The sequence below is a fragment of the Acanthaster planci genome, unplaced genomic scaffold, assembly GCF_054643075.1.
Source record: "Acanthaster planci isolate LZ-2023a unplaced genomic scaffold, COTS_SCS Contig12, whole genome shotgun sequence".
NCBI lineage: Eukaryota > Metazoa > Echinodermata > Asteroidea > Valvatida > Acanthasteridae > Acanthaster > Acanthaster planci.
In genome coordinates, this window is record NW_028257636.1 from 48,168 (window position 1) to 71,908 (window position 23,741).

Here is a 23,741-nt window from a genome sequence, read left to right on the forward strand (position 1 = left end):
ACACATTTGCGATTTTCACCCACTTTTATTTTCTCTTTCCCCAGGAGGAGATGGGGGAGGGGCCCCTCCCTCTTGCAACGTGCACACGCACAAACTTGAGAGTGCGGTTCTTGACCACCAAGTCACTGCTCCGTGTACGTCGTGTGTCGTGACTTGGACCAATGCTCGGATGAGCTTGAAGCTCAAGTCGTCTTATCTTGTTAGCGCTACCGGCCTTTTCCAATTGAGGGCGCTGTACATGTGTTAGATGTGTCCGTCCTATCCGGCCCGCGATGATCATGCTGCGTTCGAAGTTTTGTGAAACTTCACGATTTTCAGCAAAGATTGTATAGCGGTGCGCTATACAATCTTTGATTTTCAGCACAAAAAGGACGTCATTGGTGAAGCGTGGGACATCGTATGGTACCATTTTCCCACAACAACAACTCAAAAGATGGTCAACTGATGCAGGTATGTTGAAAACCACTTTTTGTTTTCAGGACTTACTAACGTTTTGGCACAGTGTATGGAGGCCTATGGTACCTTTCCTAGTCGGTGCAAAAGGCACCTCGTATGAGGAGAATTTCGTATGAAATTCCATATCTGCAGTCGTTCGCTTTGCTTTTTGTTGTGCCCCAATGAGCCGTATCTATGAACGCTGGGGACGCTGTCGAAAACCGAATTTTTCACTTCCGGGTGTTATCATGTTGTCAAGGATAGGAAGGAAAGTTTTTGTGCAACCTCCACTACATACAGCTGGCTAGCCACGGCACTTGACATCTACCCCAAGGGGGAACAGGCCTTGTTCGCTAAAAGCTGGATGACTCCATTTGTAGTATTTTGTGCTTTGGTGAGTATCTCTAAATAGTTTGGTAAGATATAGGCCTAATGCAACAACTTCATGAGACACTTCAGAATATTGCCCAGGCCTACCCCGAGAAAAGTCTTGGTTATTTTTGCAGTCCCTCTCTTCTTTGTAAGCTGCACCATGTGCACGGCTGGGCTAGGCTAGGCTTTTTGTAGAAACCATCCTAGGCTTAGGCCTAGTACATTTACCACTCCGCAACATAAATTAATAAATTTTTGAATTAATTTCATTAGCCTCCCTATTATAGGGCCTAAATCGCTGTACTGATATTATCTCGAAGAGGATGTCATAAGAAATATTTTGATATAAATTTGGATTCCGTCGGACCCTGTAAAATAAAGAAAAATCTGTTTGAAGTGGGGATGTTTTGAGATGGGTTTTGTATATGTGTAATGCAGATCAAAATGTGATAATTTTATACACAAAAATGAATGTGGACTTTAACTGAAAGCTTAACATAAGTGTTTTTGTAAAATCGTTGTTCTTATTTGTGCCTTATTTCAATGAATCAAATGCAGGCTGTACTTTAAAGTTCAAAACATTTGAAAATGGAACTGCACGCAAAAAGACTATTTAAGTAAACGAGTTTCCAAGTAAACAGCACTCTCACTCATTTAGTCATTCCCCTACCTATAATAAACCTTTTGTTGTTTTGCAATGCATTATGGGTTTGGATGACAAGAAAGCAATACATTTTATGCACAACCCTATGGGTGTAGTGTACATGTACCTGCAAAACAATCTGTTACCATTTTATTTCATACTCCAGTTCAAGTCATCCTCTTCTCACAGTGTTGCATTATAGATTTGGGATGAAGATACGTGTATTCACAAACCTTGAAAGTATAGCATGGCAGAAAAGACATATTCAGGGAATCCCTTCAACAATACAATCTGGTCATAGACCATACCTTGACTGAGATCGTGAATACTATTGCCCAATCAAAATCATGACTTGTAGCTCATTCATCCTACATTGACCAATCACGTTATTTTCAGCCTAGAATGCTTTGTGCCCTTAAAAAAAGACAATCAAGGGTGATTTTTCCTCTCACAAATATTTGAAAATTTGTTTGTTTAAAAAGTGCAATAAAGAGCGTGTTGCGGTTGGCCTTGGGAGAAACTGACTTTTTTTTTTTAGATTATAACAACTCAAATTTCTAAATGTAGTTTTCATCTCCCTACTTACAGAATGTGCAGAATGGTGCCAATGTGTAACACAATCATGGCATCATCTTTAACGGAGGATGATATTCCAGGTGAAAAGTTTGAAACAGACCCTTTGTCAGCAACAGTGCTGCAGCTAAAGAGATGGTTGGCATGCAGAAGAGGCGCTTCAAGTTCCAGAGTTAAATTTGTACAGAGGTAAGTAAAATGAGTCTTTTCATAGCAAATATTGTACATTATTTTTTTGGGGGGTCTGATTTCTTGTACAGGTAACTGATACTGATATCTAACCATTAATCATGCTAATGGCAAAGAATGAAATAACCTTTCTGAAATGACTTTTGTGGGGACATAATGAAGACTACTGAAGTTTTGAAAGATGTTGGATATCTTTGTTGAGCCATTATAATTTTAAGTGACACCAATAATGGCGCGGTATGTACAGTCGACTCTCCTTATGACAAAGCTGTAGTAACTAGGACTTTATTATAAAGAGTAGAAAAACAAAGAACATAAGATTCAAGAAAGTAGGATTCTCAAAATCTTTTCTTTGTGACAGTATTTTGTTATAACAATGGTGTTTATGTGAGTCAACTGTACCATTGGTTCAGTTCTAGAAGTATGTTCATTCCAAGTGCAATGTAGCATTTTCCAGTAGCACCTAACTGCCCATAGCCCATCAAACTCCAACAGCAGGTTTTGCTAGGTTTTGGCTGGTTTGGTACCACCCCTTAAGCACATGGTGTTGGACTATGCTAGATTTAGTACAGTAGGCCCAGGGTGATGGTGTTTAATTTTGGCTGAGCTGGTACTGTCAGGTCAGCATCTTGGTTACAACAGTGGGTGTCGGACTCTGGGTGAACGGACTCCGGTGGCTCCGGCTGGCTGGCCAGAAGAGCTCACTGGGTTAACACACAGTGAGCTCTAATGACCAGTGTTGGACTGTGTGTGTGCACATGTAGTGTGTGTACAGTGTACACGGATGGTTATATTGCTCTGACTAGTAGTACTGGGTGTTTAAACTTGCCTGTGTGTGTTGCTGGTCAGCATGGTCAAGGACACCATACATGTATTTTGCATACAAAGGTAAGACTGGTACATTTACTTACAGGAGGGTATTGGAATTTTTATAGAATGTAAAAAATTCCACACAATTATTGGTATTGTACATAGATACATAATGTGTTCTACAAAGGTACATATAAGTATTATATAATATCCATACCAAGGTATGCATAATATGTATTTTTATGTAATAAAAATACCAACACTTCCTATAAATATCAGTGCAACGCAATATTCACTCCAGTTTCATTTTGAGAAAAGCCTCTCAACATGACTGCAAGGGAGGTGAAAAATTTACAGCAAAGTTTGAGAAGTGAGGAGCGAGAAACTTTCATGGAGAATGTTGTGGATACATCAAAGAAAAGGACGGGTCTAGAGCGTGGCGAAAGATCTTCAAAGAATAAGGGAAAAGGAGATAAGAAGAAAGGAAAAGGAAAGGCTCCATAACAGTACAAGGATGCCAATTTGATGGCCAGGAGAAGGAAACAGGAGGATGAAGAGCTCAGAGCAGCCATCAGAGCAAGTTGCAAGGAGACAGGAATACACATGGGGAAAAGCTACAGAGCTGTGGTTGATACACCCCATTACAGATCAGCCAGAAAAGATGATAGATATTGTCATGGAAGTGGCTAAGCATCATTTGGGAGTGTATCACCACATCTTCACAGACAGGTTATACGCCTCTGTCTCCCTAGCCCGTCGCCTCCTTGCAAATACAGTAGCAAAGGGCTACCTAAAGAATTCACAACCAAAGACACCAACCCACAGCAACAAAAGATCAAGCAGATGAAGAAGACCAAGACAGAACCTTCTATAGCTGACAGAATGGCCAGCTTACTGCAGTCATTTGGAAAGATACCAGGGTGATGATGTTGCTCTCTTCATCACACCAAGGGTGGAGAGACCCAACCACTGATTTCCTGAAGCGTAAGTTTTTGAGTGACAAGACAGGCAAGCGAAAGGTGAAAAGTGTGTCAGCGCCCTCTCAAGCAAGGGACTACTCCAAGCACATGGGAGGAGTAGACAGAGGGGACTAACTCAGGCCTACCATACCTGTGCCCGCAAGTCGCAGTTTTGGTGGCTTGGTATATTATACTTCCTCATCGACATCGCCAGAGTGAATGGGTGGATCTGTTTCAAACACCACAATCCAATGGTTGATGACAAGAACATCAGCAGCAGTAGCAGCGAATGTGACAGAGAGGCAGGAGATCCAGGCAGCAAGATGTCACACTCAGATTTTGTGTGGGCCGTAGCCAAAGACCTGATTGAAGGCTATGCAGGGGGCTTAGCATCTCGCCAAACTGCATCACAACTGGTATCTCTCATCAACAGCGCTGGACACTACTCTGTGAAGATACCAGGGAAGAATGCTCGATGGTGTTGCTGGTGCAGACTGAACAAGAAAGTAACCAAGTCTGGACTACCAAAGACAACATGACGAGGCTGCCCAATCTGCGGTGTCAACTTATGCCCCGGGGAATGCTTTTTGAAGTTTTACGCAGCTGCAGCACAAGAAGAGGGAACAACATCAACTGAGTAGTACCTCAGAACAAGAGTCAAGAAAAACAAAAAGAAAACAGAAATGACCCTAAAAATAAAAACATAAAGATACAGATACGGTAATTAGAACACTGATAGCAGTGTACCTGCAGTTGTGGCACCAAGACTGATTAAAAAAAAAAAAGCCCAAAAGTTGGAAACAGTATAAATATATTGCTTGATTTTGGCAACTTTACTCAATGCTGTCTCCTTGTAGTACCCTAGCAGTAACCCATCCATATCAAATCAATCAGAATTCAACAGTTTTGAGGGTGTTGAAGTTTAACAGGTTATATACTTTTCGAGTGCAGGGGCCTAGGATAAAGAGTACAGGCCATAATTAGCTCCAACATAGATATACAATTGACCAGGAACTGTGCTAGGGAGCGGCCATGAGCTCACCCATGAATAAATGCCTGTGAACTCCCCCAAACTTTGATTTTCTATTGTAAGTACATTGGCTCATTTTGTTAGGTTTGGTACTATCCTTTTCTAATCACTAGACAATGCATAGACCCATCTGTGCCAAACAGGCCAAACTCCAACTGTTGGAGTTTGCCAGGTTTAGTACTGTATGGCATATGCGGCTTGTTGGAGTTTGGCAGGTTTGGTGCTAGTAACTACTGAAATTGTGCACAGCTGTTTGAGTTTGTTAGATTCAGTACTATTTCTAGTGCAAGGGCCTAGGGAGTTAGGGCTAAAGAAAAAACCTACCTCTATTGGAAACCATGAGACTGATCTTGAAGCCCACAAGTTGCCTCTCTTGTATTGTTCTTTATTAATAAATTGTAGCAGGGTCTGTTGCTTTGACCATGCACGAGGCCAGTGCCTATGAGTGTCATATGGGTATGCCTATAAAGACGCCTCATGTTAAACATGGGGTTTTGAATCAGAAAAATTGAAATGACCCAATCTGGAACTTTTCCTCCAGTTAACAATTACAGCATACCAGTACATGTACATGTATGTGGAAGAAGAGCATTAGAATAAGATGAGTTATTTTTAGCTTTGGTTCATTTTGTTATTGCAGAGTACACGATTATATCAGTGGAGGTCTGTTAGAGACTCTGTTGATTGATCCAGAAAACACCCAGCTTGCTGTGGACAGGGAGAGAGGGAGGACAGTTTCTGCTGTTACATGTACCCCTACAAGTTTCCATCAACCTCCTAAAGCAGGCTGGACAAGCGACTTATTCCAAGTGACTTTGCGCTTTCCAAAATCAGGAAAACCTAATTCAGCATTTGAATAATGAAAACTAATTCAAATCTTTAGACCATGATTACAAATGTAGCAGAGATCAAATGTGAATTTGTGTAACATAAACTTATCTTGCTAATTTTCATTCCTTTGGATAAAATAAAATCATGCAAAAAAATAACAGGTTTACCAAAAAATTGTTTGAGTGAATTATTAATTAAACTAAACAAATGAAGCAATGCTAGGTAATTCACTTTGTTTGGATTGCAGGTTCCAGGTGCTGTGTCTTTTGGAGCAATGTGGCATTTTCTTGTTAATCAGCCACATTTGAAAGAGAAGGCAAAAGGATGTGACAAGCAGTTTGGAAAGGGGTATAAGCTTAGTGTTCAGGGCATGTTAAAGATATTATGTATCACCCTATGTCTTCAGTATTTCCATTTATCTATCTAAAAGCAACTGTTCTTCCAACAATGACAAAATCAAAAATGTACACAAGTTGTATATCAGTATGGCAATCATCTCACCAGAAATAATTTTGGGCAAGAACCATCAGTCAAACTCTGTTTCTGATGCAGAGTTCAATTGTTTTGCCTATAGGTCTAGTTATAAATGCCTTTGAGCTCATCAGTTAGTCAGTGCTTTGGGTAGTTACATGCCCTCTACCTTTTATGAAATTGCATAACTTCATAAGGGTTGGGATTTAGTACTGAATTAGTTTCATTTTCATTTTTTTAGGCAGTGTTGCTGTAACACTGAAAGAAATACATGTACTGGGTTGGCTTCTATTAAACCTTATTCAAATTAGGAAAATATTTTAACATTTTGGTTTCTAACAAAGTTGAGTACTGACCCTCGCGATTTTTCCCACACCTCTAAACACACTTTTAAATTTTTTTTTCTATTTCTCTGTAAAAGCTCCAAAAGTGATTTACACATATTTTGTACAACTTCAAAGGAAGAGAAGTGCCCATGTGATGAACTTAATTACACCAAAGTGTGACGGAAATTTGTAAGCAATGCACAGACAAAAAATATTTGGTTTGCCATCCCACTCATACATACTGGAATTGGTCTGTCAAAGATGTGGTAGTTCTTAATCCTTCCCGTGCATCTCTCCACATGGATGTGCAGTGATGCAATGTTTCTTGTTTTCACAACTTTTCTACAGACATTTGTCGACCTCCCTGCATGAAAGGGGGAGTATTCAGTAGAGCCCCTTTTGGTGCTAGTACATCCTGGATGTCAAATCCCTTATCTGCCATCCTGGGTGTCAAATCCGTTATCTGCCATTACTCCATCACCAGGTTCCAATTCGTCTGGGAGGTCAGATGCAGAAGTGAGTTCCTTATCTGAAATTGATCCTGTAAGTAAAGAAATCAAACACTACCACCAATGAAGTGAGGGCCTTACATGTACATGTCACATTTCTACATCAGAAATGCCATAGCATGAGACACAATGCCTGAAAGAAGTTTTTTCTCCTCATGCTGTTGCACAATGTATCATCAGGGTTGAAGTTAACAGACGTGAAGTTAAATGTACATGTAAAGGCTACACTGAAATGTATTGGCCAAGGATAACATTATTACATTGTACAAACAGTTCAAACTGAGCAGATCACTGCAAGTGTTAGCTTGTGTGGACAGATTAAAATGAATTGTTTAAAAATGCCTGAAACACCTGCACCCCATTGCATTATATTAATTTTACCATGTGTATACAGTAAGTGATTAACTTTAGGTAAAATGTACTACATGAATTTGAAAAGTTTATGACTTGACCTGTATAAAGATCCGACACAAATGACACTGCCCCACTTGGTGTAATGCCGATCAAGCCCTTGAGCATGTTCTTACTTTTGTAGCTCTAAAACCTCACTGACTGCATGTCTGGTGAAGATGGTCTTTCCATCTGAATTTCAGTGGCATCAATGATAACTCTTGTTGGCGGATACTTGTCTTTAAAGCAATATGGCACTATCTCATTGATAGATTGACAAGTGGGCCAAATGTCAATTTCCTTCAGGTCAAAGTACATAAGGTTAATCCAATAATCAAAAATCCTGGAAACACTCGACTCTTGCATGCTAAATCTCTCTGCTAAATCCTTCTCCAGAAGACCAAGTCTCAACCTACACATTAGCATAAAAATTGGTTCAATGGAGTCAGTTTCCACTCTGATTGCATCTGTGATAAAATGAAGGAATCATAACTAATCTTCAATCGCTCAAAATCAGGGAAACCTGTATAGAAGCAAATGTCTTCATCGCAATTCTTAAACTTTTCAATGCAGAATGTATGCCTAGCTTGGGGAATACATGTACTCCGTAGCTCGGACAATGCCTCTGACAGACTATTCTGGCAGTGTTCAAGTTCACTCTTCAGTTGGATCACTTCATTACCACAAGTATGTGATGTTCATATTTTTCTGTTTGAATGCCAACATCCTCATAATTAGCATTACCAATGACGCAAGGCTCTGTCTCTTGTGAAGTAGTAGATTTCGGTAGTGGTATTTTTGCTGCAAGTGGGTACCTCTTTGCAGGTGGTTTTGGGGGTGCTTACTCCATGGAAAAATAGAAGAAATAGCATTTCCAATTTTCCGGCCACCCTTGAAATGTTAACTAGATATCCTCGTAGCCTTTGTTGCAAAACGAAGATTCTTATTTCTGACTGCAATATCATGAAGTTTCCTGAGTTTTTTATCTTTTGGTATGCGGTAAAAATAGATATTTTCATCATGGGAAGTTTTGTAGCATAAAGGCACACAGCAGCTTTGCATGATCGCACTGTACAAATGGCGCACCTCAGGATCCCCCGGAAGTTAAATTAGTGTGTTCATAGATACGGCTCATTCTGCCATTTACCAGTTCCAAACATTCCATTTTCTGTTGCCCATCGCCCATCGCACATCGCCTGTCATGTGGGTTGCATAGGACCTGCAAAAGCCGGGGTTTAACAAATGACAATGTGATGATTCCATTCATTTCTAAGGATCTTTTCCCAATACGGCAAGTACAAATCCCACCTGCAAAGCATATACTAGTCCAATAATTAATGCCAATAATGCTAGACTACCCCTGCCCCTTGACAAGAAAATGTCGCCTTTCTGAGAATTCAACCAAGTGTTTTTTGGGGAAAACATTCTCAACAAAAATGTTCAGGCCAACTTATCCACAGTCTAATTCTAATTTGCATACTGCAAAAATGTGCCAACTTGTTTTCATCAAATTCTAGAAAGAAATCTGCCAACCGATACAAATATTCCATTTTTTCCTCTCAATTTCACCTTGGAATCCAGAAATACTAGACAGTGCTGTGGATAACAAACTGTTACCGCTTGGTTTAAGTTTCAGAAAATATGACGTGTTGGTTTTTGTGGGTGTGTATGCCATGGTGGATAGACCAATGAGAACAGGTTGTCTATCATATCAGCATTATTTATGGGGCTAACAAGTAACGTTACTGTTTAAAAGACGTCTGTGAGCCTACCTGCAACTCAAGTCATGTCTAATTTGGAGTATAAAGCAGATTTCATCATAGGTATACCCCTCCTCAAAATAATGTAGAATCAGTTCGTCTCTCATGAAAAATATTAAGGAATCAAACATTGTAAATAATTTATTATTTACATTCAGTTTTGTGGGATATATCATGCAGGAACAGACAGAAACATTACATAGGCTATAGGCCTACTGTCAAGCCGTTAACGAGTAAAGTTACGTCTAAAGTAATTAAGTAATCAAGGAAAACAATCTACCCTAACAAAAGTCTATTTTTGTTAATTTATTTGTGTAACCAAAAAATGGTATTATTTCATATACACGTCACTTTACTGATGTCAGTCTTCTTTTTGTGGCCGAAAAGCCTCATCCAAAAATTATCTTACCGCGAGTCAAAATTGACCCCTTCTGTAGCGATGGTATGATGGATGTACATGTACACACAAGTGTGTATTTGCCTGCAACTGGGAACCCCCTATTGTTCCTCTTTTGTTTGTACTTTAACTTTTTTAGAAGACCACCCATATGTTTTGTACACAGTTGTCAATCGGGGACCCTCTGTCAATCGGGGACCTTATTGTCCTCTATTGTTCAGGGTCCCCAATTGAATGTAGAAACAAACTCACATACACAACTTGTGTGTCTCCAAAGACGCAAATAGTTATTTTATTTCTTTATTAACAATAACGACTAGAATATCCTCATTTGTGTAGCGTGTCAGGCCAGAGATACACGTATAATCAACTGCGCCTTCAGCAGTATTCACACGATTTTACTCAAAAAATTATGGAAAAATGACAAAGAATTTCTATAATTAATGCCAAGATGCATTAGGTTCATGTTATTTTGTTTCCTTATTTACCCACGTGACGACCGTAAATTATCCTTAACTGAACGACACGCTAGACCGAAGTTAGCAATAAACCAATTCTACACTCAATTTCTGCACATGTATTGGTCAACCCCGAGGTTGAGTAAAAGTACATGTAGTTCAAACATATGGTACTTGAAAAATTATTCCAAAAATTATGTCTGAAATAAATGCCAAAACGTCCGTAAAATGATCTTAATGGCATCCAGTAGCACGTCAGGCGGGAGGTAATACATGTTGTGTATTATAAAAACTATTATGTAACTCAATTTCAGGCATGTTTGGGACAACCCGGAGGTCGATTTAAAGTACATGTAATTCAAACTAACTTTTAAAAATGATCAAAAATGACAATATTTAGGATGAATGCTTACAGAAGAAATTATTATTTTATTTTCATTAAATTTTAGGCCAATTGTTTTTTGTGTGTATACATGTCCAGTGCATGGCGTCGCTTAGTTCTGCTAAGGTACATGAATTGAAAATTGATGTGCATCTGGGCAGGCTGGCAAGGGCTCACAGGGTCATTGCAACATGTAACTTTTGAGTTGTTGTACATTGTAAAACATTGTTATACTTTTGGGGCAGGTAGGTGAAAAGGAGAGGCAGTAAAGGACATGATAAAGGAGACGGGGGTAGAGATGGAAAGTGGTTAAACTGGGGAGCCATAAAGATGAGAGACTCAGGAAGTACTACAAAGCTGCTTGTGTGATTTTAACGTCATTTATTTCTTTCATTGGAACTCTTGCTTACAACAGAGTGACTTTTGTTAGCTTATTGCTACAGAACTGAAAGAAAAACTTGCTGTGGAGCTCCTTGTCAATCAGTGTTGGTCATTGGATGATTCCAAAAGATAATGTATGATAAGGAATCAAATGTTCACAATTCAAGATACACACTCGGCAAATTTTGAACTAAACGCATCCCAATTTTTTTTGTCTGAAGAGAAATAAGCAAACTTTCTACTTGATACATGTAACTGTAATTTTAAAAGTTATTTCATTTTACAAATACATGTAAGTCTTAATGTTCAAGTACACTGTTGAATTATTCGTATTGGCGACAGAGGCAATTAATTAGTAGTTACATGACACCGGGGGTGACTAGGGAAGTAGCCTGTGAGATAACAGAAGCATCTTTAAAGGATCTTCCGGTATGTTAACATCGGTTTACATGAAAATTGAATTGCCTGTCATTTTAAATTTCACAAACAAACATTTTAACAAATCAACATTTTAACAGCTAGTTCTTTGATAACTTCTTTTGAACAAAAGAACTAACAAAATCAGTTCCTGCATTGAGCTTGAAAACAGAGTTCAGTCAGTGCAGATGCATCCCACTGAATTTGCTTTTAATCCTTCCGACATCGACAACATCAAGTCTGGGCATTTGCGTCGCAGAGGGGGGCAAGGTGATCGCAGCCCCCCTTTTCCTTGAAAAAAAAGGGCATTCCCAGAGAAAGTTATTGCGATGCCCATGGATCTACATGCAGAAATTCCTACTACTGGACCATGAGGTTTCGAAGGCCAAGTATTGAAACTTTTCTTTGAGGCTGCATTGCAGACACATGCAGTGACTGGCATCTAGTGGCTCACTACAGATTCCAACCTTTGAAACACACTCAATATGGAGCCAATCGAGACAGCCCTCGCAGAACAACATCTTTTTGGTTTCTTGTGGTTTGTTACAATCATCAGTGATGTATTAAGTGGACCATGTTGCCTCTGTCAAACTACATGTATTTCTGATATTTACCAAGTAGGTCATGGTGTCTTCACCATTTGGGGGTTGGCAAGATATACATGTACATGTATGTATGCTAGTAGTATGTGGAACAGGAGTTTTGAGCTTTGGTATTCTTTTCAGTGCACCGCGTAACGACCGCCTCTTCCACGAGCTCTGCATAGGCAAATCCGTTCAAATTAAATTTTGAGCGATCCATTTCCGCACTCTTTGCATTTCGGCTTGTGAATACTTCTAGTAATTGCCACTATCGCATTCGCAGCAGCACTTTCAAAGACACCACAATCACTGCCATTCTTCTTGAAGGGTACATCAGTCAGCGCAAAAACATGCCAATTTGACACGCGAAATGATTTTGAATACGTTACAGCAAGAAGAGTGTTGTACATGTCTATGAATGAGGCTGCAGATTGCATGTTTTCTCCATGCAAGGAGTCCACTGTCGTAATTTTCTTAGTACGACCAACAGTATCCAGTGGTTACCTTGGACTATCACAGGCCAAACCCAGACATCTTTCTCAAAGATGCAATGAGCAAGGGCTCACTTTATGACAAATTCTACTTTACCCTCTTCCCATGTGAGAAATGCATGGGAATCTGCAACAAGGAATGTGACAGAGCTGTCAGGAGACTGCCTGAGTGCAACAGTGAAGCCAAATTGGTGGAATTTACTTGAAATGGCCCCATAGTGCAAACAACGTCCGCACCCTCTTGTACTTGAAGTAGCTGAAATTTCCATTTTTTTCATGGAGCTTGTGTTTAGTGGGACCTGTATCGTGGTCAGTCCGAGACTCTGATTTAGCTCTCAGTGCTGATGTTGTCAAAGGAGTGAAGTTGATCACCAAGTGGAGATGGTAGATTGGCGGGGCACAATGGTGAGGATGGTAGAAAGATATCATCCATATTCCACGTGTCTTCCATTGCTTGTATCGAGTCAGATGCACAACTGACATCCAGGTCATCAATTCTGGGCTTTTTACGACCAGATCTCTTTTGGTGCTTTGACATCCTTAATGTTGACAAATTGATATGTCTTGTATCGGTTACCCCAGGAGCCAATCCGAGAGCTATGGGATTATATACATTGATATGTCTTGTATTGGTTACCCAAGGAGCCAATCCGAGAGCTAGGCAGCATGGGATTATATACATTGATATGTCTTGTATCGGTTACCCAAGGAACCAATCCGAGAGCTAGGCAGTATGGGATTATATGCATTGATATGTCTTGTATCGGTTATCCAAGGAGCCAATCCGAGAGCTAGGCAGCATGGGATTATATGCATTGATATGTCTTGTATCGAGTGTCTTGAGTCTTGACTTGGTTGCCAACTAATTGGTCTTGAGACTTCTGTTACAACCAGTTGTCTTCATTGATTAGCCTTTTTGATTACACAATCTTGGTAAATCATTTTTTTGTTCAGTAAATAATTGAATCCACTGTAATTTGCCATTTTCTACCTAGACAGCTGTTAGGAAGTTAACATCCAGCCTGTTCCTACTTATTCATTCTTTGCCATCAACCTTGCAAGACGACATCACTAATTGATTAAAGAGAAAGTTACAATGTATCCATCCAAAAATTGGTAAGTTTATTTCCATAACTGAGCAGTGTAGAATTTTCTTTACAGCTCATCAATGAAAAGTATTTTAGTTTTATAATGAATCCTGAATGTTTATCTTCTCTCTTTCTCAGTCACAAAAATAAGAGGGAAAAGTTTTAATTTGTTATATTTTTGGTCAGTTGCACAAATTTTCCTTTGTTCCCCATTCATCAAACTTGTCTTTCTCATCTTGAGAAATGTGTGAATAACAGTTCAGATGACCTCAGAGGGATGTATTTTTTGGCTTGTGCATCTCAACCAACCCTGCAAAATCATGCTTCTGATGTTTAAAACATTAAATCATGTTGGTTTAAATCATTGATTTAATCACAATTTCAATCCAGTGACTTATTTGAACAATTACTGACTTAAAGCACTCTTTTGTATAGCAATTAAACCAACCGACTCCATCTAATTGCCAAGTACAACATGTTATCGACACATTAAGATACCCTTTCATTTCATCAGCACTTGATTGAACAGAACTTTGGATTTGAACAAAGTTGTTTAATATTGTTCCAGTAAATGTGTGAGGATTATTTGATTATCTGTCAAGCCAAGTGTCTTTTGGAGAGACTGTGTATGAAGAGTGAACAGTTTACACTCTAGCGTGAAATGCTATTGAAAATCTTCAGTTGTACCACATGAATCACAAATGCTGTTATCAGGGTATTTGTTATGGAGGAATTTTGAGTCCTTTGCAGGTACATGTTGAGGCAAGTTTTTTTCTTTACATTTTGTCGGTTTACTTTTGGAAGTCTTATTTTTTTACTGCTGAGATTTTACCCCGGAGGTTGGTTCCACAAGGTTGACTAGAAATGGTCAACTACATTGCATTCAAATATGGTCTGTCCAACTGTTGTTTACTACACTTACATGTATATGTACACGGTACATGTAGCTTATGTGGTTAAGATCAAATCACTCTAGATGTCTGCATTGTAGATGACTGCATTGCAGTTCTTCATTTCTAATAATGCATACATGTAACTGCATTTATACATGTATGGACAATTATATTGTGATTTCACTGCACATTAGGTTATTCAATGTTCCTAGTTTGTGTAATTCTGTGACCATGTTTAATGTATGCTGTTGGATACATGGAACAGGTCCTACCCACAAACTGAAGCAAGATTAAGCAGTTTGAAGCTGACAAATGTATTTGAAGCAACTGCCTTGTTTCTGATCACAACTTGGGGTTCAGAACTTGGAAATTTCCTGTTCTTTTCAGATACACCCTTGTTGCTAGGTATAAAAATTGTAAAAGCTTTCAGATAGGCATACAGATGGTTTATATTAACATGATTAAAGCTGAAAAACATGCCCAGATTAAAAAAAAGAAAGACTGCTGTTCAAAAATTGGCATTTTTCAAGGTACATTTCACATGTGTAATTCCGTTAGCATTTTTGTAATTTTTACTGCCTTTCTGGGAAAAGTGACGTGGTATGGAATATTTGTGCGTATTAATACCCTAAAATCGCTGCAAAGTTGAAATTATAGGTACATGTACATGCACTGTAAAAAGATAAATGGGTACCTGTGGCCTCTATGTTATAGATTTCATTTTAAAAATTGTGTTTAAAAAAATGCTTCACTTACTGACGTAATTCCTTTACCAAAATATTCTGGGCCTTGGGCTTTTCTACATGTAGGATGTTTCAATATTTTATTACTGGTTTGGTGGTTGGGCTATAACCAGACCTTACTAAAGTGTATTGCAATCAGGAAGGTCATATGACTAATTCATAACATGGAAAGTAATAGTCACTTTTGTTCTGAAATGTAATTCTGTTACCACCGAATTGCCTTATAACTGTACATCTACATGTACATCTACATGTAGATCATTGACACCCATTGCTGCCAAAGTGTTTGAATCTATTATACTCGACCAAGTGTCTAGTAAAATCGAAGACAAAATAGATCCAAACAAATTTTGCTGCATTCCTGGGTCTGGTACTACTGATGTGCTTGTGGAAATCATTACCAGCACACTGTCGTAAAAGTTGGTACCTTAATCCTGCCTTAAGTTACTCTTTATACAGGGTTTTGCGGTTTTTGTCATAAAAAACAAGAGCTGGGGGGGTGGGTTGCAGGCTACCTTGGGCAGTAGCACACGTTATTTGCGGTCAGTTGATTGGTTAAAAAAGTGAAATGGGTATAGCAGCAGTGACCGGTCAACACAGAAGTCACCTCCATAGTATTGACGCAGCGTTTCCTAGGGGCGGGCCTTAGACTGAAGTAATGATGGAAAGTGCTGTTGCCAATAATTTATTTTTCTCATTTACACAAATCCTAAGGGGGGTAGGTTATATATCTCCCCACCTTTGGTGGTGGGATGATGGGCCGTGGAATCATCCCACACCTTTTTTGTGATGAGCAAAAAAGTTTATTTGTAAAATGATTTTAATATGCTATTCTGAGTTTGACGATTTTATGTACAATGTTTATCATGAACATTGCCCCCATAACACATGGTGTGGCGTTGATTTATAATATATACTCTTTTCAAGACATGGTCACTTTTCCTGTATAAACTGCTTTCCCTTTTCTCTTTGGCAGCCGTTTAATAGCAAACATTGTTACGATCCCAGTTGATCCAAATCCTTTTGTGTCTCCCTGAAAAGGTACGTGTGGAATTTACGCACGTTCCAAAAACCTATAAAAGACTCCGTAGTCATTGATTTCGCTCTCAGTCAGTGCCTATATGCTTTTAGCATGTGCGTTTCGAAATAGCCGGCGTTGGGTCAGCACCTCCTTGTCGTCTACGCCTCGATTACTGCTGCACCGCGGCCAAGGCTGACACCGCTGAGGGACCGTGGACCCTGGAGTGTCGTGGCTCCATGTGGAAGCCCAATCTCGGGGATCGACACTGACCTGCCTGTCTGAACTGGGCTGTTTTGGCGCGAAGTGCGGAGGTGCTTGGCCCGACGACCGCGCTCTTTTAGCCATGGCACTGACTGGGCGGGGCCTAATTTTCTTCTGTTCTTGTGTTGGCTCCTTAAGGTAATCATACTCGGCCGAATATAATTTGCCTCTTTGCATATTAATATGTTTTTGCCGGCTTGCTAATTTTCAGTGTAATTAATTCTGCTTGGCTGTGCTGATGTAAATAATTTCCTTTTATGCTTTTGACTGTTCAAATTCACGAACTTCTCGCATGAGAAGTTTAAGTTGCAGCAAACCACTAGATTTACTTTGTTTTAATTTACTGCTTTGCTGATTTAAGTTAATAATTAAATGTTATTCCAAATTAGTTCCTTTATTGTCCTTTGCTCGTATGTTTTAGTGTCCTGATTCCCGTCTTTTGATTTTTCTTCTGCCGTGCATTCTCCGCACGTAACAGAATTTGGGGCCTGTCCGGGAAATGAAGCCATCAGACACTGTAGCAACAATTGAGTGCGTTTAGAGTTAGGATTTGTGTTTCATGTTATTTAGTGATTGCGTAGTCCTAACTTGGAAACGAAATTATTGCAAGTAAATTTGATAGTAGCAAGTTCGTAGCCAGCTTTGAAGCCTCTCCTTCGGAGACTAAATTGAATACATTGAAGCGCACTGAATTGTTTGACGTAGCTAAACATTACAATGTTGCTGTGCTTGCTAGTATGAAAAAAGCAGACTTGAAGGCTGTTCTTGTAGAGTTCTTTGCCAATGAAGGCATATTAGAAACTCAAACTGTAGAGCCTAGTCATTACTCAGAGGACGCTGCCATTAGGTTAAAAGAACTTGAGCTTCAAATTCAAATTGAGCAAAGGAAAAAGGCAGTGGTGGAATTAGGATTAGCGAAGTTGAAGCAGTCTACGCCTACTTCACATACTACAGCGTTTGATCCAAGTAAGAACATCCGTTTAGTTCCACCTTTTCAGGATAAGGAAATTGATAAATATTTCGGTCAGTTTGAAAAGGTAGCAGATAGGCTCCAGTGGCCATCAGATATGCGTACTCTAATGCTGCAGAGTGTCTTAACTGGCAAGGCACAAGAGGTGTATTCAGCTCTTCCAGTCGAACAAAGTAAAGACTATGCAGTGGTTAAGTCAGCAATTCTAAAAGCTTATGAGCAAGTGCCTGAGGCATATCGGCAAAAATTCAGGAATGCAAAGAAGCAGGATAGGCAGAGTTATGTTGAATTCTCGCGTGAGAAAGAGATTCTTTTTGATAGATAGTGCAATTCTTGTAGGGTAGGCAGTGATTTTGCTAAGTTGCGGCAGGTCATGCTTTTGGAGGACTTTAAAGGCTGTGTTCCAGATGATGTAAAGATGCAGTTAGAGGAACAACAGGTTAAAGAATTACACCGAGCAGCTAGGTTAGCTGATGACTATGTGTTGACACATAAACAAAATTTTGCGAAGGGTAGTTACCATCCTTGTAAACGTCGGGCTCAAAATAGTCCTCTGCGTTCTTTTAAGTCAGTAGATACTGATAAACCCGACTGTACAAATTCAGGGACTAGTTCAAAAAAGGAAACTTCTAATAAGTCAATCTGATTTGTTCATTTTGTAAGAAATCAGGCCCTGTGAAATCTAAATGTTTTGCATACTTGAAACATTTACAAGCTAGTGGTAGTGGCGTCTCAAAGCCGGTTGCGTTCACTAAGAGTGTTCCATTGTCTGCATTCCCTGAAGATGATAATGAAGTCAAAGGCTCACTATCTGACATAAGTGAGGGCTATTTACCCTTTATTACCAAAGGATTTGTTTCACTGGGTGAAAGTGGAGTGGACTTGCCCCAGTATCCACTTGTCATACTTAGAGACACAGGGGCTTCCCAGTCTTTACTTCTCGAGGGGGCAGTTCCCGTAGATGCTCAGTCATATGCAGGAAGTAATGTTATGGTAACTGGTATTGGTAGTAGTTGTGCTGATGCACCCCTCCATCATGTTAATTTACAGTCAGATTTGGTGTCAGGGCCTGTGACAGTAGGGGTAACCCCAAGTTTACCGAAAGGACTAGAAGGTGTAACCTTACTCCTAGGTAACGATGTTGCTGGTCGCAAAGTTGTTGTTGAAGCAGTAATGGAAATGACAGCGAGTAGTGTCAATAATACTACTCAGCTGGAGGAAGATATTCCGGGTATCTTTCCTTCATGTGTAACAACTAGATCAATGGCTAGTAAAAGAGAAAGCATCACAAGTAGTGACTTGTTGGGTCAGATGGATGACATAGATTTGAGCGATAAATTTATGGCTCAGTCGTCTGTACCTGCTCAGCAGAATTCTTTAGATGTTCAGTCTAATCTATCTAGTGATCTTTTCATGAATAGAGAAGATTTGGTTGTTGAACAAGAGAAAGATCCCGCACTGACTTGCATTAGACAAATGGCTTTAAGTGAAACTGAAGCTTCTAAAGTGCCTGTTTGTTATTTTGTTAGGAATGGTGTACTTATGCGAAAATGGAGACCTCCATATGTCTCCGCTGATGAGGAATGGAAAGTTGTCAATCAAGTGGTTGTCCCTAGAACTTATCAGAATCACATAATGAGTTTGGCACGACAACCCTATGGCTGGACACCTAGGTGTAACAAAAACTTGTGATCGTATTTTGCAGCATTTTTATTGGCCTAACCTTAGACGATCTGTTACCAATTACTGTAAAACTTGTCATACATGTACTTGTCAGTTAATTGGTAAGCCCAATCAGGATCCGCCTAAAGCGCCCTTGAAACCAATACCCACCATGGATGAACCATTCAGCAGAGTTATTGTCGATTGTGTAGGACCATTACCCAAGGCTAAGTCGGGGCACCAATATATACTAACGATTATGTGTTCTTCCACCAGATATGTAAAAGCGGTTCCGTTACGGTCGATAAAGGCAAAACCTGTTAGTGAAGCTCTGATTTCATTCCTCACTCGTTTTGGTCTCCCAAAAGTTGTTCAAAGCGACCAAGGATCTAATTTTACATCCAGAATGTTTCGAGATCAACTCAAAAACCTTAGGCATTGATATTGCAACATCTAGTGCCCATCACCCTCAAAGTCAAGGTGCACTTGAGCGTTTCCATCAGACCTTAAAATCTATGATAAAAGCCTATTGTGTGGAACATACCAGAGATTGGAATGAAGATCTACCGTTACTTCTGTTTGCTGTTCGCGAGGTGCCTAAGGAATCTTTAGGCTTTAGCCCATTTGAGCTAGTTTTTGGACGCAATGTGAGGGGTCCATTAACTTTGGTGAAAGAGAAGTGGCTGGGAGATGACCAAACTCCTGATAACGTTCTGAATTATGTTGTAAAACTTAAAGAGCGTCTCAAGAGTGCTTGTGAACTTGCGAAAACCCATCTTCAAGAAGTTCAAACAGAAATGAAAACCTGGTATGATCGTAAAGCTCGGAGTCGTAGTTTTGCCCCAGGGGACCAAGTTCTTGTATTATTGCCATTGCAAGGTCAGGCACTAAAGGCCCGTTATAGTGGCCCTTATGTAATCGAAAGTAAAGTTGGCGACTTGTATTACGTAGTTAAGACTCCTGATAGGCAAAAGAAAAGGCAATTGTGTCATGTAAATATGCTAAAATGTTACCATGTTCGACCATCAGAAACCAAAACTGAAACAGCAGCTGTAAATACATTAGTAGATTCTGATGTTGATGATGTTCATGTGCCAGGTGACAATATTAAATTGAGTAATTTGCAAATTTTAGCGAATCTGGATGTAAAACTGCAACATCTAAGTCCAGATCAGAAATCAGAGATGTCCGACTTGTTGTTTGAGAACAGACATTTATTTTCTGATGTGCCTACAAAACTGACATTTCTGAGCATGATGTAGATGTTGGAAATGCCTCACCAATCAAACCACATCCTTATAGATGTGGACCAGTTAAGCAATCTCTGATGGAAAGAGAAATCCAATATATGAAAGAAAATGACATTATTGAAGAGAATAATAGTTCTTGGAGCTCTCCATGCATTTTAGTTCCCAAGTCAGATGGGTCTGTAAGATTTTGTATTGATTTCAGGAAAGTTAATTCTGTAACTAAACCTGACACTTATCCACTCCCGCGAATTGACGATTATATTGATAAGATTGGTAATGCTAAATTTGTGAGTACATATGATCTGTTAAAGGGATATTGGCAGGTACCATTGACGGCAAGAGCTAAGGAAATTTCAGCTTTTGTTACTCCGCAAGGCTTATATCAGTATAAAGTGTTGCCATTCGGTATGATGAACGCCCCTGCCACGTTTCAGCGGATTATGAATCAAGTTATTGCAGGGTTAGAAAATACTGAAGTGTACATTGACGACATTGTTGTATATAGTGATACATGGAAACAGCATATGGAACATACTAAAGCTCTGTTCGATCGACTTTCTCGAGCTAACTTCACGGTTAATTTGTCCAAGAGTCAGATTGGGAAAGCAAAGGTAACCTTTCTGGGCCACGACGTTGGTCAAGGAGAAGTGAAACCAGTAAACGCAAAGGTTGAAGCTATTGCTCACTTTCCTCAGCGTCGAACTAAGAAAGAGTTGATGCGTTTCCTTGGAATGGCTGGGTATTATAGAAAGCTCTGCCGTAACTTTTCAGATGTTGTTTCCCCACTGACAAACCTGCTTGCTAAAAATGCAAAATTTCTCTGGAGCGATGAGTGCAATCAAGCTTTTGACCGGATAAAAATCATGCTTGTGTCTGCACCAGTTCTTGCAGCTCCAAATTTTGATAAACCCTTCTTACTAGCAACGGATGCCAGTGATGTTGGAATAGGTTCAGTACTCATGCAGGAAGATGATTGTGAAATTATGCATCCAATCTGTTACTTCTCGAAAAGGTTGAACCGTCATCAGACGAAGTACTCCACAGTTGAGAAAGAAACTTTGGCATTAGTTCTGTCCTTGGAACATTTTGAAGTGTATTTGGAGTCGGCAACCAAACCAGTTGTAGTATATACAGATCACAACCCTTTGACTTTTCTAAACAGGATGAAAAATAAGAATCAAAGGTTGTTAAGATGGAGTCTGGCTCTTCCAGAATTTGCTCTTGAGATCCGTCATATAAAAGGGAAAGATAACGTTATTGCGGACACATTATCTAGGTGTTACTAATTAGTTTCAGTGACAGGCCAAGAGCTAAGTAGATATTACTGTAATGAGATTAAGTATTTTATGTGATTTTGCTATGTCAATGTCAAAAACAAGTTAATACATTGACCACAATTTGAATAGCATTGATGACCATGTAAATTTATACTTTGTATAAACTTCTACAACGTGTAATTATACCAAAAGAAAAGTTTTTCCTATGGTTCAAACTTTTTTTAAGGAGGGGAGAGTGTTACGATCCCAGTTGATCCAAATCCTTTAGTGTCTCCCTGAAAAGGTACGTGTGGAATTTACGCACGTTCCAAAAACCTATAAAAGACTCTGTAGTCATTGATTTCGGTCTCAGTCAGTGCCTATATGCTTTTAGCATGTGCGTTTCGAAATAGCCGGCGTTGGGTCAGCACCTCCTTGTCGTCTACGCCTCGCTTACTGCCGCACTGTGGCCAAGGCTGACACCGCTGAGGGACCGTGGACCCTGGAGTGTCGTGGCTCCATGTGGAAGCCCAATCTCGGGGATCGACACTGACCTGCCTGTCTGAACTGGGCTGTTTTGGCGCGAAGTGCGGAGGTGCTTGGCCCGACGACCGCGCTCTTTTAGCCATGGCACTGACTGGGCGGGGCCTAATTTTCTTCTGTTCTTGTGTTGGCTCCTTAAGGTAATCATACTCGGCCGAATATAATTTGCCTCTTTGCATATTAATATGTTTTTGCCGGCTTGCTAATTTTCAGTGTAATTAATTCTGCTTGGCTGTGCTAATGTAAATAATTTCCTTTTATGCTGTTGAATGTTCAAATTAACACGAACTTCTCGCATGAGAAGTTTAAGTTGCAGCAAACCACTAGATTTACTTTGTTTTAATTTACTGCTTTGCTGATTTAAGTTAATAATTAAATGTTATTCCAAATTAGTTCCTTTATTGTCCTTTGCTCGAATGTTTTAGTGTCCTGATTCCCGTCTTTTGATTTTTCTTCTACCGTGCATTCTCCGCACGTAACAACATCAACAATCATACTGATACAAGAACGCATTCACTAATTAGCCTTTGATGACTGGTCGATGATACAATCGTGCCTAGCATTAATTTTGTTAATTAATTGCAAAACACGTTTTTTGTGTTGGTGGGTTGTAGTACATTTGATAAATTATTGTCAAAAAATTACTAAGCAAAGAAAGAAATTAATTTAAACTAAGAAAGAATGAAAAATTAGCCAGGAAACAGACTTTTTAAACAACCGTCTATCTACCGGTACATTGCATGGAAAAAGAGAATCAAACCCACATGTCTCGTGGATTGGAATATAAGTGAAATATTTCTTGTATCAATTATCTAAAAGCCGCAAAAGGCCGTCTAAAGGGTCTGTTTCTGCCGTACCCAAATATTTGAAATCCGCTGGGGACATAAATTCTATAAAGCTGTATGGGCCTCAGTTATTCGTCCCCCAACTATGTATTTGTATCCGCGAACTTTTGACATGGAACGCCCATGTTGACCACATTGTATTAAAGGCTGGTAAAAGACTGTACGCTGTATCAACTGAAATGAGCAGGTATCAGTCAAAATGACCTGCTTCAAATATATTTGTCATTAATTAGACCTGTTTTGGAATATATGCATGTCAAATGTGGCACAGCAGTCTGCCAAAGTACTTGTCTGACAAGATTGAAACGATTCAGAAAAGGGCTCTGAGGTGTACATGTAATTATCCTGGGCAGAGTTATGACACCACTTTGCAAGCTGTCAATATCCAGTCTCTTCATGATAGGCGTTATGAATTGTGTAAGTCTTATTTCAATAAGCTTAAGAACCCTGGTCATAAGTTACACCATTTGCTCCCCCTCCCCCTGTGGGCTGTCGTATCAGTTGAGCTCTGGAAACAAATTCCCCCTACCCCATACCTGCCTCAAGTGTCTGAATTTAGGTCATCTGTGGTGTGGAAATTCTGTGAAGGGAAGCCAAAAGCTGTCTAGGCTATTCTATTCCCAATCCTCGCTTGTAAGAGCATTTACGATCAATCACGATATTGTGCTTGATTGTCAGAATTATTGACATTAGCGTTGCGACTCCGTCATGTATCCCGTATGTAGTGGTGCTTTTCTTAGGCATTGTTCAGGCAGGAGCTGTCTTTGAAAAATCCCAGCAAGCGCGTGCTCGTTTGAAAATCCT

The 23,741-nt window shown here is 39.6% G+C and overlaps 1 protein-coding gene across 10 annotated transcripts in view; it reads left to right on the forward strand.

Annotated features, from left to right (window-relative positions):
* The first annotated feature begins 52 nt into the window (after window positions 1-52).
* LOC147795505 (uncharacterized) overlaps window positions 53-23,741 on the forward strand; it is a 78,214-nt gene continuing 54,525 nt past the window's right edge. For 3 of the 10 annotated variants that reach the window (XR_015423811.1, XR_015423808.1, XR_015423812.1), the window contains exons 1-7: window positions 61-450; window positions 2,039-2,212; window positions 5,652-5,820; window positions 6,090-6,190; window positions 6,988-7,155; window positions 8,112-8,225; window positions 13,401-13,521. Coding sequence is in view for 3 of the 10 variants with exons in the window: in XM_087131757.1 (XP_086987883.1) it covers window positions 2,040-2,212; window positions 5,652-5,820; window positions 6,090-6,269 (522 nt within the window). In the remaining 7 variants the exon portion in view is untranslated. The other 7 variants (XR_015423810.1, XR_015423809.1, XM_087131760.1 and 4 more) reach the window with 7 other exon arrangements.